Here is a 13,190-nt window from a genome sequence, read left to right as displayed (position 1 = left end):
ATTGAACTCATCCTGACCTGCACTAAACAGATTTTTGTCAAAAGTTCATAAAAATGTAAAATTATAAAAAAATAAAAAATAATGAAAAAATAAAAGCAATTAAAACACTTACTAAAAAGATGGAATACTGTTTTCCTTATTCGTAGAACCGTCAAATTTAAAATCTGTGGGGGTACTTCAAGTAAAAATTTCTAGTCAAAGAGGTTGTGGTACGTCATACTGCAAGTCAGAAAACATACGACTCGATTGACAATGACAAAATATTTATTATTTTGCAATAATCTAAATATATTTAAGAATAGAATAGAAGGAGATGCAGATGTCATATGTACCATACATATTGTGGAATGCCTAATAAATACATAAAGAAATATACAAAGAAATGTAAAAAAACAAAAATAAATGTGTGTTTAATACTTTTATACTATTTTCATTTATTTATTTATACATTTATTTATTTCCATAAATACATATATAAATAAATAAATGTGGAACTAAATAAACGTAGGCCTACTATAAATAATAACAAAAATTAATGTGAAAAAAAATACAATTAAATAAGGAAATAAAACAATAAATCTAAATGTATTTGTGTTTTACATTTTGTTTTTACATTTCTTTGTATAAATATTTATGCATTTATTAACTTTGTTTATTTATTTAAAAAAATGTTTGGCATTCCATACCCATGGTTCCATCTGCCGAGCAGGAGTTGAAGGTGGGCACCACCTAATGGCCACTACTAGTAAAATCCATTTTGCAGTATCAATCCTTTGAAATCAGTTGTTGTATGTTGTTTCACCCAATTAGTCTAAATGATACTTATCTGACTTTCAAACTACCTCCCTCATATAGCCTACTGAAGATTATATGTATTCCTTTGTGCCGCACAGTATTTGTGACATGTATTCCCAGGGGTTTCGAACTGGGGTCCGGGACCCCCAGGGGGTTGCAAGAGTCTGTGAATAAGTCTAAAGAAAAACTGTAACAAATAAATAATAAGATCAATTAGATTGAAATATAAAATAATAATACATTTAACATTATATATAGGGTAAAATACAAATGTGTAACTTAATAGAAAACCAATTTTACAATATTCAATTTTACATTTAGAATATTAATTTTTCACTGTATAAATTGGGTTTTTATTAAAGATGCCTTTTAAATTTTAGGATGTGGGTCTTTCACACAGTGATGATCAAATTTGGGGGTCTGTGCATCTAAAAGATTGAAAACCCCTGATGTATTCTAAATAGGGTTATTTTGTATTTTTATCCAAGTATTATGTCTCATTAGTATAATTGTAATCTTCCTTAAGTGTAATTTTTCATTATTGTTTATTGAACTAATAAAACAGGCTTTTCAGTAAAAATTAAAATGGTTAACCGTAGTTAAGCAAAATTCACAAATAACTTCTCCCACGTAAATAAATGTTACAGTAGACCGAAGAGCCTACTATGATTAAAATATACAAAAGTACATGACTATGATTAATAACGCATTATAATAATGATCAAAAGCAATCATAAGTGCAAATTAAAATATTATTTGGCTTCACAAACTTAATTTTGAAATGTGTCACTGTATTTGTGAGGTCATTTTATAAAGAAAAAGGTCTTCACAGGTAGTTATGTAAACACACATGCGATATATAATGGCATTTAGTAACTTATAAATGCTTAAGCAAAAAAAAAAAAAGCAAAAAAAGAAAGAACACTGGACAAAAAGGTCAGGGCATATTAGTGTGTAATATAATCAAGAAATGACCACAAGATCCCATCGAGGTTCATTACCATACCTGCAATTTTAGCATTATGATAGTATCTAAATGCTATCAAAGATTTGTTAATTTTGTTAATGAGCTTTTATTTTTATATTTTCAGTTTAATTTATGTGTTTTTGTTATGTGTTTTTGTCATTTTTTATTATTGTTATTATTTTTTAAATATTACTATTTAGGTTTTATTTTCTCATTTCTCATTTTAATTTAGTTTTTAATCAAACGTTCATATTTTATTGCAGCTTTATTTCAATGAACAAAAATGTTTTTAGATAACATTAATAACTTTGACCCATATACCAAAGCTTTGATCTAACTGAAACCCTTCAGTGTCCGTTTTATATAGCCTATCTCTAGACCTGTACTGAAATGATTTTACAGTAGCGACCACCAATTGACGACCACCAAAAAGCAAAACGAGACAATAGATTTGTGTTTCACTGAACGTGTCTGCCATTGATTCCTGCAGCTGCAGTTCTCAACACAGACAGCAGATGTCGCCGTTTCTTCTCACCGAACAATAAGCAGCATGAGGCCAACCTACCGCCTTTATCACTATATTTACAACAGAGCTCGCCTGCTCACGTTCAGCTGCGCCCATCTAGAGGATAGAACGAACAGAAACAACACCGTTCCCTACCAAAAACCTGGATACCTCACAACGGTGAGTCCAGCGGACTTTTATGTGTATATCTATTTATGTTTTAATCCTGTAAACAAGATAACATCCAGTTATTTTCAGGAGGTAAAATCCCATGTCAGGGATGTAAGCATGGGATCAACAGCAGCCCGCTGCTGGATATAGAGGCGAAGAAAGGACCCTTATCAGCCACTTACTCATGCTAACTGACCTGCTAACTGTAGTCGGAGGGTTCTTACATTCACTGTTCATTCTGTTTGGTAGTTTCACGCTAAAATATGTGTACTCTGGTGGTCTGTGTTTAGCAGTTTCAGTCCGTGTCCAGCTAATTTAAAGGCTTGGAAGCTGGTTTTGACCGTTAGCGTTTGGCTTTCCTGCTGCTGATGATTGACGAGTCTCTCGCCGCTCCGGTTGACTGACCGGGCAATTTATATAAGGTTTCTTGTCCTAACGTGTGTTTCTCTTTTATGTGACTCTCGCCTGGATTGTATCTGTCTAGCCTTTAGTGCGTCAATGATACACTGTTGCAAACCGCAGGTTTATAGGCTACATTGTAACAGAACGCTTAATTATATTGTAGCATTATAGGTGTGAAGGAGGACAGGGAGTCGCCCTCACTTTCCTTTCATGTCAGTGGTCAAGTGCATATAGGGTTTATCAATGTATTAACAACAGTTATTGCAATTAATCATTGAACTGTAAATGAAAAGCTAGCATTCTAATGTTAGTCAATACAAAATACATTCTCAGACTAGACACTTTTCTCAGATTATGAACTTCGGCCATGTAATGTAAACACATACTTTCTCTATTATTATGAGGCCATCAAAACTGCTTGTATTTATTAATGAATGAGCAAAAGTTTATATGTATGTGAAGTTTGTATCATGCACACTGCTGGACACTGATGCCACTCCTTTATGTGTCATGTCAAATACCCATTAAAACTGTTGGGTTTTGGAGCTAACCGGTTATCTTAGTACATATTTTGTAAGATACTTTAACTTTTATATGCTTGTTCAAACATGCTGAGCATATTCCAAGACCTCATGAAATTCAAGCTAATATTCTGTGCTTTAAAGAGACTGATGCTGATGCAAACGAAAATTAGAATAACTCGTTGGAGTAATGCATTGAGATGTCTGACATCTTTAAGTGCTTTCAGGCTCAGGCAATGTCTTTATCTTGGTTTTGATTACCGTTGTCCACTTATATTCATGATAATGCATTTATAATCATTATTATTATCATAATAAATGTTACTGTTTTATTGTTTGGCTAGGGTTTAGTCTGTGTTGCATTTATATATTATTGTTGAACTCAAATTATAAATAGTAGTACAATTAGTAGAGTATAGTATTAGGTACTATCATTGAGTATTGCATTAAGCCTGCATCAAACCTTTTATGGGGAAGAATTGCCCGATTTGCCTTCCTGTATTATAGGGAAGAATTTGGCCCCTTGTTAAATGGATCTTGTTTGGATGATGAAGTCTCCTGCTGGTGGGAAAATAGGAATGTTAAAGGCCCGTGGCTTTGATAGCACCTCCCCAATTCCTTAAACCCTGTTTGTTTCACACATCCTTTTATTGAAATAATGATACGTGTCTTCCTTACACAAAAACTTGTCAATTTTGCTGTTCCAGTGAATATTATCACGTCACATTATGGTACAGAAGTTTCTTTCTTGAGTGAAGGCCAGTCAGTTTTTTCAACTACATACTTTACCTTTTCACAAAGTAATTGCATATTGTAATGCAGGATATTCAGTTGCAGTTTAGTTGGAAATTATGACATGACTAGAATCTAAAATATTCTCATTGTGCAAAGAAACATGAAAAGTGATACAATTATTGATGCTATATTTTCTCTCTCTCCAGGGACCCATAATTAATCCATTCCGAATGTACAGAAGCCACTCTGTCTCTGTATGGAAAAATCTCTCTCTACTAAAAACATTGGTGCTTCTGTAGTGGAACGTAGACTACTTTTGGGGACAATATGTTCAACTTGATCAAAAAAGACAAGGATAAGGATGGAGTTAGGAAGGAGAAAAAGGACAAGAGGGACCGGAGGGAACGGATGTCTGCAGCTGAGCTCCGAAGCCTCGATGAGATGAGCATGAGGCGGGGTTTCTTCAACCTCAACCGGAGCTCCAAGCGTGACTCCAAGAACAAGTTGGAGATCTCCAACCCTATCCCTATTAAAGTTGCCAGCAGCACTGAGCTCAACCTGACTGACATTGAGTCGGATGGCCTCAGTAACCGCAGCAGCATGGTCCTGGATGCAGATCAGCTCAGCGCGGCCAGTTCCAGTGATGATCTGAAGGGCGATTATGGTCTAGATGGCCATCGGAGCTCTGTCAAGGAGCGGGCAGCTAGGTTTGGCTCCCTCGCCATGCAAAACTCACAAATGGGTTCCATCATGAAGCGCTTCTCTTTTTCTCAGCGGAATAAAGATGAAAGTCCGTCCGAAGGTTCCACACCTTCTGGGCAGAACTCTGCTGCCCCATCGCCGCAGGTAGAAACCAAGATATTTGACCCCCAACGTAAGCCAAGTCTTCAACATCAGCAGCTGCCTCCTGCTGGGAAAAAGGTGCAGATTCCTGAGGTTGTGGAGAAGACGTTTCCTGCGGATCTCCGTTTGCCTGCTGTCGTGCCACCGCAGACGCCCGAAGTTCGGGAGCTGGTTCTCCAGAGGCGTAACACTGGAGATTTCGGCTTCTCCCTGCGGCGCACCACCATGTTGGACCGCGGCACGGATGGAAAGGTATATCGCAGAGTGGTCCATTTTGCGGAGCCAGGTGCCGGCACCAAGGACCTGGCTCTTGGTTTGGTTCCCGGAGACAGGCTGGTGGAGATCAATGGGCGAAATGTGGAGAACAAGAACAGGGATGAGATCGTGGAGATGATTCGGCAGTCAGGCGACACGGTTCGGCTTAAAGTTCAGCCCATTCTGGAGTTAAGCGAGCTGAGCCGATGCTGGCTGAGGAACACCGAAGGGCTGCGCCGGGAAGCATTTGACGTAAGTCCATACTTTGTCTCTCTTCTCTTCTCTCGTTCATGATCACAGGCTTTCCAGGCAACTCCCCACAAGCCTGCCCAGCTCTCACACATGTAGAGCCAATTGGCTCTTCTCGAGAGTACAAGCACATCATTTAAGATGAACATGTTCTTGTGCAACAGGAAGCGGATTCCTTTCCAGGATGAACATCTGTCACAATGTGTCTAACAGAATCTTTTCTTCCTCCAGCTTTCCACAAGTGATGACTTTAATGACATGTTTTGAAATTGTTTTGTTTGTGTTTTTCTTCACAGTTTGCTGTGCAATAGTTGGTCACAGTGCGGCAGTAAATTCAGAATTTTCCCCATTAAAGTTTGCAGTTTAGTTTTGGTATGCAACTATAAATTGCACTTGATGTTGATAAAAGAGAGAGAGGCTGGTCAGGGACTCTTTCTTGTGTGAGATGAGTGTGATGAATGGGAGAAAAATCTCTTTCGTGTTTTTCCTTGACAGACGGAAACCTTTGAAACTTATCTCTTGTCTTATGTCCTTGTTGGATTACAGATAAGAATGGCACTTTTGCGTAAATGTTTTATTTTTTTAGGATGGGCGGAGGTTGTGTCTTCTTCATTAACTAGCATGTGTGCTGCTACTGGTCTGGATTCAATCTAGTGCTGCCGTGCCAAGTCGCATATGTTGATGCTGAGACGAATCACAAAGCTTCTTCCTACAGTAACTTCTTGTGGGTGTTATGCAAGACTTCTTGATTACTAAACTCATTGGATTCCTAGAATTTAGCAATGTTGTTTACTTGTCTTGCTTGAAAAACAGTACATTCAGTTAACATACTCGTCTGCTATCTAATGTGCAGTGAGGAGTCCTAAGTAATTTGTAAAAAGGTATTTTGAAGCTGAATGATGAGCCATCTGTGAACTTTAGAGTGCACAACAGAGAGGTGCGACATGCAAGTGAGTTTTGAAACAGTGAATCAGAGGGTTTGAATCATCAAATGGTGTTTGTGTAGGGAAAAAAGGTGTTGGCTGTTTAAAAATTATTCCCTTCAGTTTGCTGCTTGCTGACAATTATGAATTTAAATGGTCCCTTTACAACTACTAAACTTTTCATTAGCCTAAAACAGGGTTTCCCAAACGGAGGTTCACGATCCTCGAGAGGTTCAATAGTAAACTGCTCTGGGTTTGTGAGATTGTGCTAAAAATGCAATGCTCAGTTAAACTGATTAAAAATGAAATTATTCAATTAGTTCTTAAATTAAATGATTTGTTTTTTAAATTACATGAATAAATGTGAAATTGCTTGCATTTATTAAAAGGTTAGCATTACAATTTGTAGGTGATGTTAGCCCTTTTCTCACGTGCACTTGCTAAACCCGTTTTCCAGTGAACGGAGCTGCTATTTACACATGTAACAGCTTTTTTTCTCCTTAGGCCTATTTCTACCATTTAGACAGCTGTTAACGCATTACTCATTTGTTTCAGCGTCTGCCCAATTTGATGACATTTCTTTTACAACCACAGATAATCACAATTTTGAATGTACAGTAAATGGTGTGCAAAGTAATTGCGCCAGTTCCTTCAGAACTTTGTGATTGTTTCAAACTTTTTGACAGCAGACTTCATATGTCAGAGCACTCTAACACATACGTGCTCAAACTGCTATTCTTTCAGCTAAGAAATAGTCATCAAAACACCACCTCTAAATGGAAGAATTCTGTTGTATTTACAGAAAAAGCTGTATGGTTTGGCTGAGAAAAAATTCGGAATAGAGTGTTAAAAGCAGTTCTAAGTGTTTTTGTACTTGTTGAAACAGACCCTGGTCTCTAGTCAGTCTTGGCCTAGAGCAGGTGAAGAGCAGCTGTACTCCTGCAGGCCGAACGGACCTACAGGTGCTTGACAGAACACTTGCTTATCTTTCTCATCTTCTTCATCATTACTTTTACATGATGGTAAATGATCTGTATGGCCTAGAGTAAGAAAAGCTGCCTCTCGGCTTCAGCATTTGTGTCTACAATAAATCTTAACTCAAGCACTAACATCAGGCTAATGGTACTGTACTGCTGTAATGGGCTTAGAAAAATAAAGCGATCATCAGCCCTGCCTGTTTATGCAACCACATGTTTGTGAAGGACTTCCTAATGGTTTTTCCTATGGAATAGTTTTAACTTTGTGGCAGCATCATAAATTAAGCACTCTCAGGAAATCTAAGATTTGTTTAGCTTAAAGGTTTGAGTGATTTTTTGCCCATTTGGTGACAGACCATCTCGTAACAATTAGAGCGGTTCATCATGTGCTTCTGCAAATTTGGCAGGCAGTTCCATCTCATACCAGAGTGGTTCTGCTGTGCTATTTTGGGTTTTACCAACAAACAAGAGGGGCTTAGTTTGCTGCATAGTTCTTAGTCAGCCTCCTGTTGTATTCATTATGTTTCATTATATGGCCTCAGGTCAGTGGGAGTATTCTGTGCAGCCTGTGTCACCCTGACTCTTGCCCCCTCTGTCTATCGCTCTCTCTCGGACGGCGATCATAATCTGTTCTGTCTTTTGGCAAGCTGTGCTACAGGCATTGTCTGGAACATCTAATATGTCCTCTGAGAGTATTCATTTTGGGCTTCTTTTGTTGTGGGGCTGTTTTAAAATAAAGATGGGCAGGAAGTACTCTTACTACGTGGAAGTGACAGCAGTGATTGTTTATTTAAAATCAATAAACCAATATTTGGACATTTTGAGATTATAGGCCGATAACTATGTCCACTTTGCAGAATAACAAGTGTTCTTCTATTCACTTAGGCTTGGAATATAAAAATATTCATGATTCCAAATACAAAATTATTTTAGATGAATATGCTTGCTCTCTGTATCTGACTAGATATATTTAAAATAATATAGATTCAGATTGTAACTACAGATTGTCACTATACATATATTGTAGCATTTTTGTATTGCGATATATACTGTTACACCCCTATTTTTTATTTATTTAATCTTTGTGAACTGAATAAATGTTTACAGTCATCATTTACTGAGACTTTCGTTAATCTTTGGAATGCAAATGAAGACATTTTTAATGACATTTCTGTCCCTCTATTAAAAGTCCAGGTAACCAAAACATTTGACATTTCAATCTCTATATGGACTGGACTTTTATGTTCATCTTGTGTGATTATTGAATTGTATAATGTATATAAAAAATATATTGACCCTAGCTTTCCATATCACTGCTGGCCATTAAGAAATCCATAACTGTCATCCGCTAATTTGCATTTGACTTTTCAAATGCAAAGCAATACTCAACATGCTTAAATCAGTAACCACTATATGCAAAAGTGCCATAAAGGTGCCTCAATTTAAATTTTGTGATGTGATTAAGTTGTCAATTCTAGTGATTGAGGAACAGCTAGACGGAGCACAAATGAATGGAACAAGGGTGTCTTAAAACATGTTTCCTAAAGTTGATCTATTTTTGAACGCATCCCTATTATAAAAGTAATTGTGGAACAGAATATTTGACAAACAGGAAGTGAAGAGCTGGACCTCTGTTCTGGTGTGAATGTGGTCTCGGGTGTTCGTGTGTTGTAGCACGTGTCTGTGTTTGCATGTGTGATGTCTGGAGTGCTGTCCTGATTTGTGGGCCTCACTGAGCAGCGGGAGCCATTCTCGGCCCCATTGTCTCAGAAAACAAATAGCAACAGCTTTATCATCAATCCAAATAAAGAAGAGCCGTAAAACGATCATGTCCCAGTGCAAACAAAAGCCAAGCGGAGGGAGTTCATGACAGTGTCCTCCAGCAGGCATATTTTATAAAGTCAGGCACCGCTGGACCCCGCTGTCGTCGTGATTGACCTTTTACTTTCTGTCTTATGAATCAGTTTTGCTGTGTCTGAGTCTTAGATTTAGCAATGTTTTTCAGGACAAATTTGGTGCCCTATCACAGTACTGCTTTGATAGTGAAAACAACTAGATTTTTACTGAAGAAAAAAAATAGCTTCATTTGTTGCCAGGGTTGCCAAGTCAAAAGTCCATCCCCAAGTCTCAATGATATTTATATATGCATGTCTCCTTCGGTTTACGTATACAGCATTTTTGCCATTTCTTTCAGACTTGGTAATTTGATTACCAATTATATACGCATGTTATTTTGATCATTGGAAATATTTGTGACGTCCTTTTGTAATCGAGTTTGGCAGAATAGGAACTTCGCAAATAGGAACTTCCCCTTCAATGCAGGAATGTCTTTGGAGGGGCTGAAGAATGGAATGTTATTCCCGCTATTCCTTAGAAGAGAGCACAGCAAACATACAGGAAGTCCTCTATTCTTCTAGGCATTGACCAGTGTAGTCAGGATGTCCTGAGATGGCCGTGAGGAAGCCAGAATAGAGACAGGACTACAGACCCTGCTGAAACAAACAGGTAAAACTGTCTATTTTCAGCACATAGGCAGCTCTCCGTCTAGTCCGATTGTCTCGGCCAAGACAAAACTAGGCCTGGAAGCTCACTTTTCTGGTTATTGAGTCTTGGACATTGAAGTCCAGCACATAGGGTGTGTCTTAGTCAGCTCTCTAGTTGAGTAGTTTGTGCACTTCCTAAGGAGTCAGACATTTTTTAGGGCTGTCCCACTGTAAACAACAAAACTATGGGAGTGAAATAAGGCAACATGTTTTATTTGCTCTAGTATCATTCTAGTATCGAGTATCATTGATATATTTCGAAATCTGTACAGTTAAACTCAATTGACCACATTTGTGGCATAATGTTAACAACAACAACAAAAAATGTCCACTTGTCCCTTCTTTTATTAAAAAACAGCAAAAATCAGTTATAGTGAGGAACCTACAATGGAAGTGAATGGGGCCAATTTGCATATTTCACTGTTTCAATAATATAGCCACAAGATGTAAATGATATTCGTGTTAACCAGTGTTATTTTAATATTTTATATGCTATTAAGTATTTATTCATATTTTAAGTTGACCGTTATTTTTATAATTTCAGTTTATTTTAATTTTACTTTGTCTATGTCATTTATAATTGTATGCTTTTGTCATTTTTTTTATTTTTTTATTTCAATTTATCTTTTAAGTTTATTTCAGTTGTATTAATATTAGTAATGTTAGTATTTTAACATAACTATTTAAGGTTAGTTACCAAGGAAACACTTCATATTTTGATTTGTTAACATTTTAATTTAATAATATTTATTTTATTGTATGCATGATTTTTTTTTTTTTAAATAAAACAATAAAATGATATGCTTCACATTTCAGCTTCTAAATAGCTTCAGTAACCTTGACAAGGGAGGAGTCAAAATATTTTTTTGGTGGTATCAACATTTTCAATAAAATGTGTTTGAGGTAAATAGGTGTTCCATTAGTACAGGTGTTTCAGCGTCTTCAGCACTAAAGGCTCTTGTTGACTCTGCCGCAGTGACGTGACTGGAGGCATCATCATGGGTGGCTGTTGCCTGACTGACCTCCAGCAAGGTTGCACTTCATGACACTGTCTGCAGAAGAGTTACAGCTGTGCACCAGATGCCCCCAGACCCGCACACACACACACACACACACAGATTGATGCAGACATTCTGACACCCAGTCTCAATGTGCCATCATGCTGTTTTACAGGCAATGTGAAAGCATGACTTTGCAGTTAACAAACCTCAGAGGTCCATCATTACCAGTACACTGTGGAGACTGCATCAAGACCACAAATATGCTTTCATTAACATACTAGTCTCGTATAAGAGTCTTTCCCGCATACACGCTTCTAACAATGTTGAAATAAGTTGAAATTTGCTAATCACAGTACTTCTCATCGCAATATATAAACTATCCTAAATGTCAGGTTCGTACTGTAGTGTTTTTCACTCTGTAGACGGGGCCATACTGGCTCCATCTCTGCCGCAGGACTGGCCCACAGCACCCCTGGGACTCTCTGCACCACACTGCTGTACTTCCCTTCTTCTCCGCTTAAGAGTAAAGACTTAAGTGGAGGAGATGTCAGTGAATGATCGTTTTCTACCAAAAACTCAACTGTTCACCAAACAACTGTGGCACTTTTGATTGCTGTATTTCAGCACACCAACCACCCACAATCCAGTTTACCCACTCTCGTCTGCTGTAGACCCCACCCGTCTATCTCTATCTGTCTATCTGTCTGTCTGTCTGTTGTTCTATCAATCATTCTTTCTGTCTGTCTGTCTTTCTGTCTGTCTGTCTGTCATGGAAAAACTAAATTTTTCTTGTTAACAATGAATTTCGGTTCATTATCATGTATTTGTTCTTCCTTGCATTCAAATTAGAATTTAATTGGCTTGTTTGGCATTTCAATTCAAATTCACATCGGATTGAATTGGAATTTAAAAGGCTTTTTCAATTCTAAATCTCATAACCCTGACAAACTCCTCTGCATCACCTACTAGGCGCTAAACATGGATGCTTTAACAGGAGGATGATTTGGATTTGGAGTTTATGCTTGAATTAAGTCATCTGTGATTAAATTAGCATGTTTGGCTATTTTTGTCCCCTTTATTATTTGGTAACATCTTTTAACTTTAGAAATTGTTTCTCAGCTAATACCTTCCCTCTATCTATGACCTCCCTCTTTTAGTTTTTTTTCTCTCTCTCTTTCGCTGCCTGTGGGTTCTGGTACTTCTGTTGCCTTGGCATTGCTTCTGAACAGTCTGTGAGCAATTTCACCAAGCTAGGTTTTTCATATGTGTATGTACAGTAAGTGAATGTAAAATAACAACCACAGAAATCATAGAGGCTGGATATCTATAACTCTGTACTAGCCCTTGACCAACGATGATAGTTACCACTCCATGGATAAATATGACTTTTCTATTCTGTGAACTCAATTCAGAATTTTAACAAGATTAAACATTAATCTTTCATTGTAATTTTTTGCACATACTTTTTTTGCATGTGTATTGTGGAAACATACGTTTGTTTGATGTTCACATACTGCTTTGAGAGAACAAACTGTTCATGTATGTGCCCTAGGTTCTGTTTTTTTTTTTTTTTAATGGATGTGCTGTGGGGAAAAAAAATCAATTATTATCATTACTTGTTCCCATGGGACTTTGGCCTCACTGTGGATGCTCTGTGTTGAAGGTTCAACTAAAGCATGAGAGACTGTGCATAATAGTGATTTTTACTAATCACAATTAATTTATTTTTTTACTACAAATCACAATTGCTTTTCTGCATGAACAGTGTCTACAATTGCAAAAAAAGTAGTTTGGTGAATTCAACGTGCAGTCACATGTGCATGAATAGCATGTATTGGGTATTTTTTTTGGCTTTGAATGTGTCCAGACGTTTATCAGATTTTAGAAAAGGAACCGGCCATTTTGTAACTTCTTTTATGCTGATATGGAAGGCACACATATACTTCATGATTGATGCCCCTCCTCAGAGTGTACAGGCACTGTAGCTCTTGGCCCTTACAGTATTATTTTACTCCACAAGACCATAAGCTCTGTTCAGGAAGCTATTCTGATTTGATTGGCTCTCATTTTATCTCAATCTTTTCAACATCTCTGAAGTTAAACATTCTTTTTCTCTGGACCTCTGCAACATTTTATTTCCTCCTCTCCAAAACCACACACTTGAGGTATGATAAACAGTAACTGAAAACGAACAATAATGCAATTAACTAATACAACTATGAACCAGTTTATTAATGAGTTAAAAATATGGTGGTGATACTGCAGAATTTAAATTAAATATTCACTGTGCAGAGACCTTTTCC

The 13,190-nt window shown here is 37.2% G+C and overlaps 1 protein-coding gene across 4 annotated transcripts in view; it reads left to right on the top strand.

Moving 5' to 3' along the window:
* Nucleotides 1-2,325: 2,325 nt before the first annotated feature.
* The window catches only part of myo18ab (myosin XVIIIA b), a 98,977-nt gene continuing 88,112 nt past the window's right edge, over nt 2,326-13,190 (top strand). For 2 of the 4 annotated variants that reach the window (XM_079610371.1, XM_079610368.1), the window contains exons 1-2: nt 2,329-2,447; nt 4,303-5,446. In XM_079610371.1, coding sequence (XP_079466497.1) covers nt 4,424-5,446 — 1,023 coding nt within the window. In that variant the 5' untranslated portion in view covers nt 2,329-2,447; nt 4,303-4,423. Of the gene's footprint in view, nt 2,448-4,279; nt 5,447-13,190 lie in introns of those variants that run through there. The other 2 variants (XM_079610378.1, XM_079610379.1) reach the window with 2 other exon arrangements.

Source organism: Phoxinus phoxinus (genome assembly GCF_949152265.1).
Source record: "Phoxinus phoxinus genome assembly, chromosome: 4".
NCBI lineage: Eukaryota > Metazoa > Chordata > Actinopteri > Cypriniformes > Leuciscidae > Phoxinus > Phoxinus phoxinus.
Note: the sequence above shows the minus strand (reverse complement) of the source record. Positions and strands in the feature narration are given on the sequence as shown.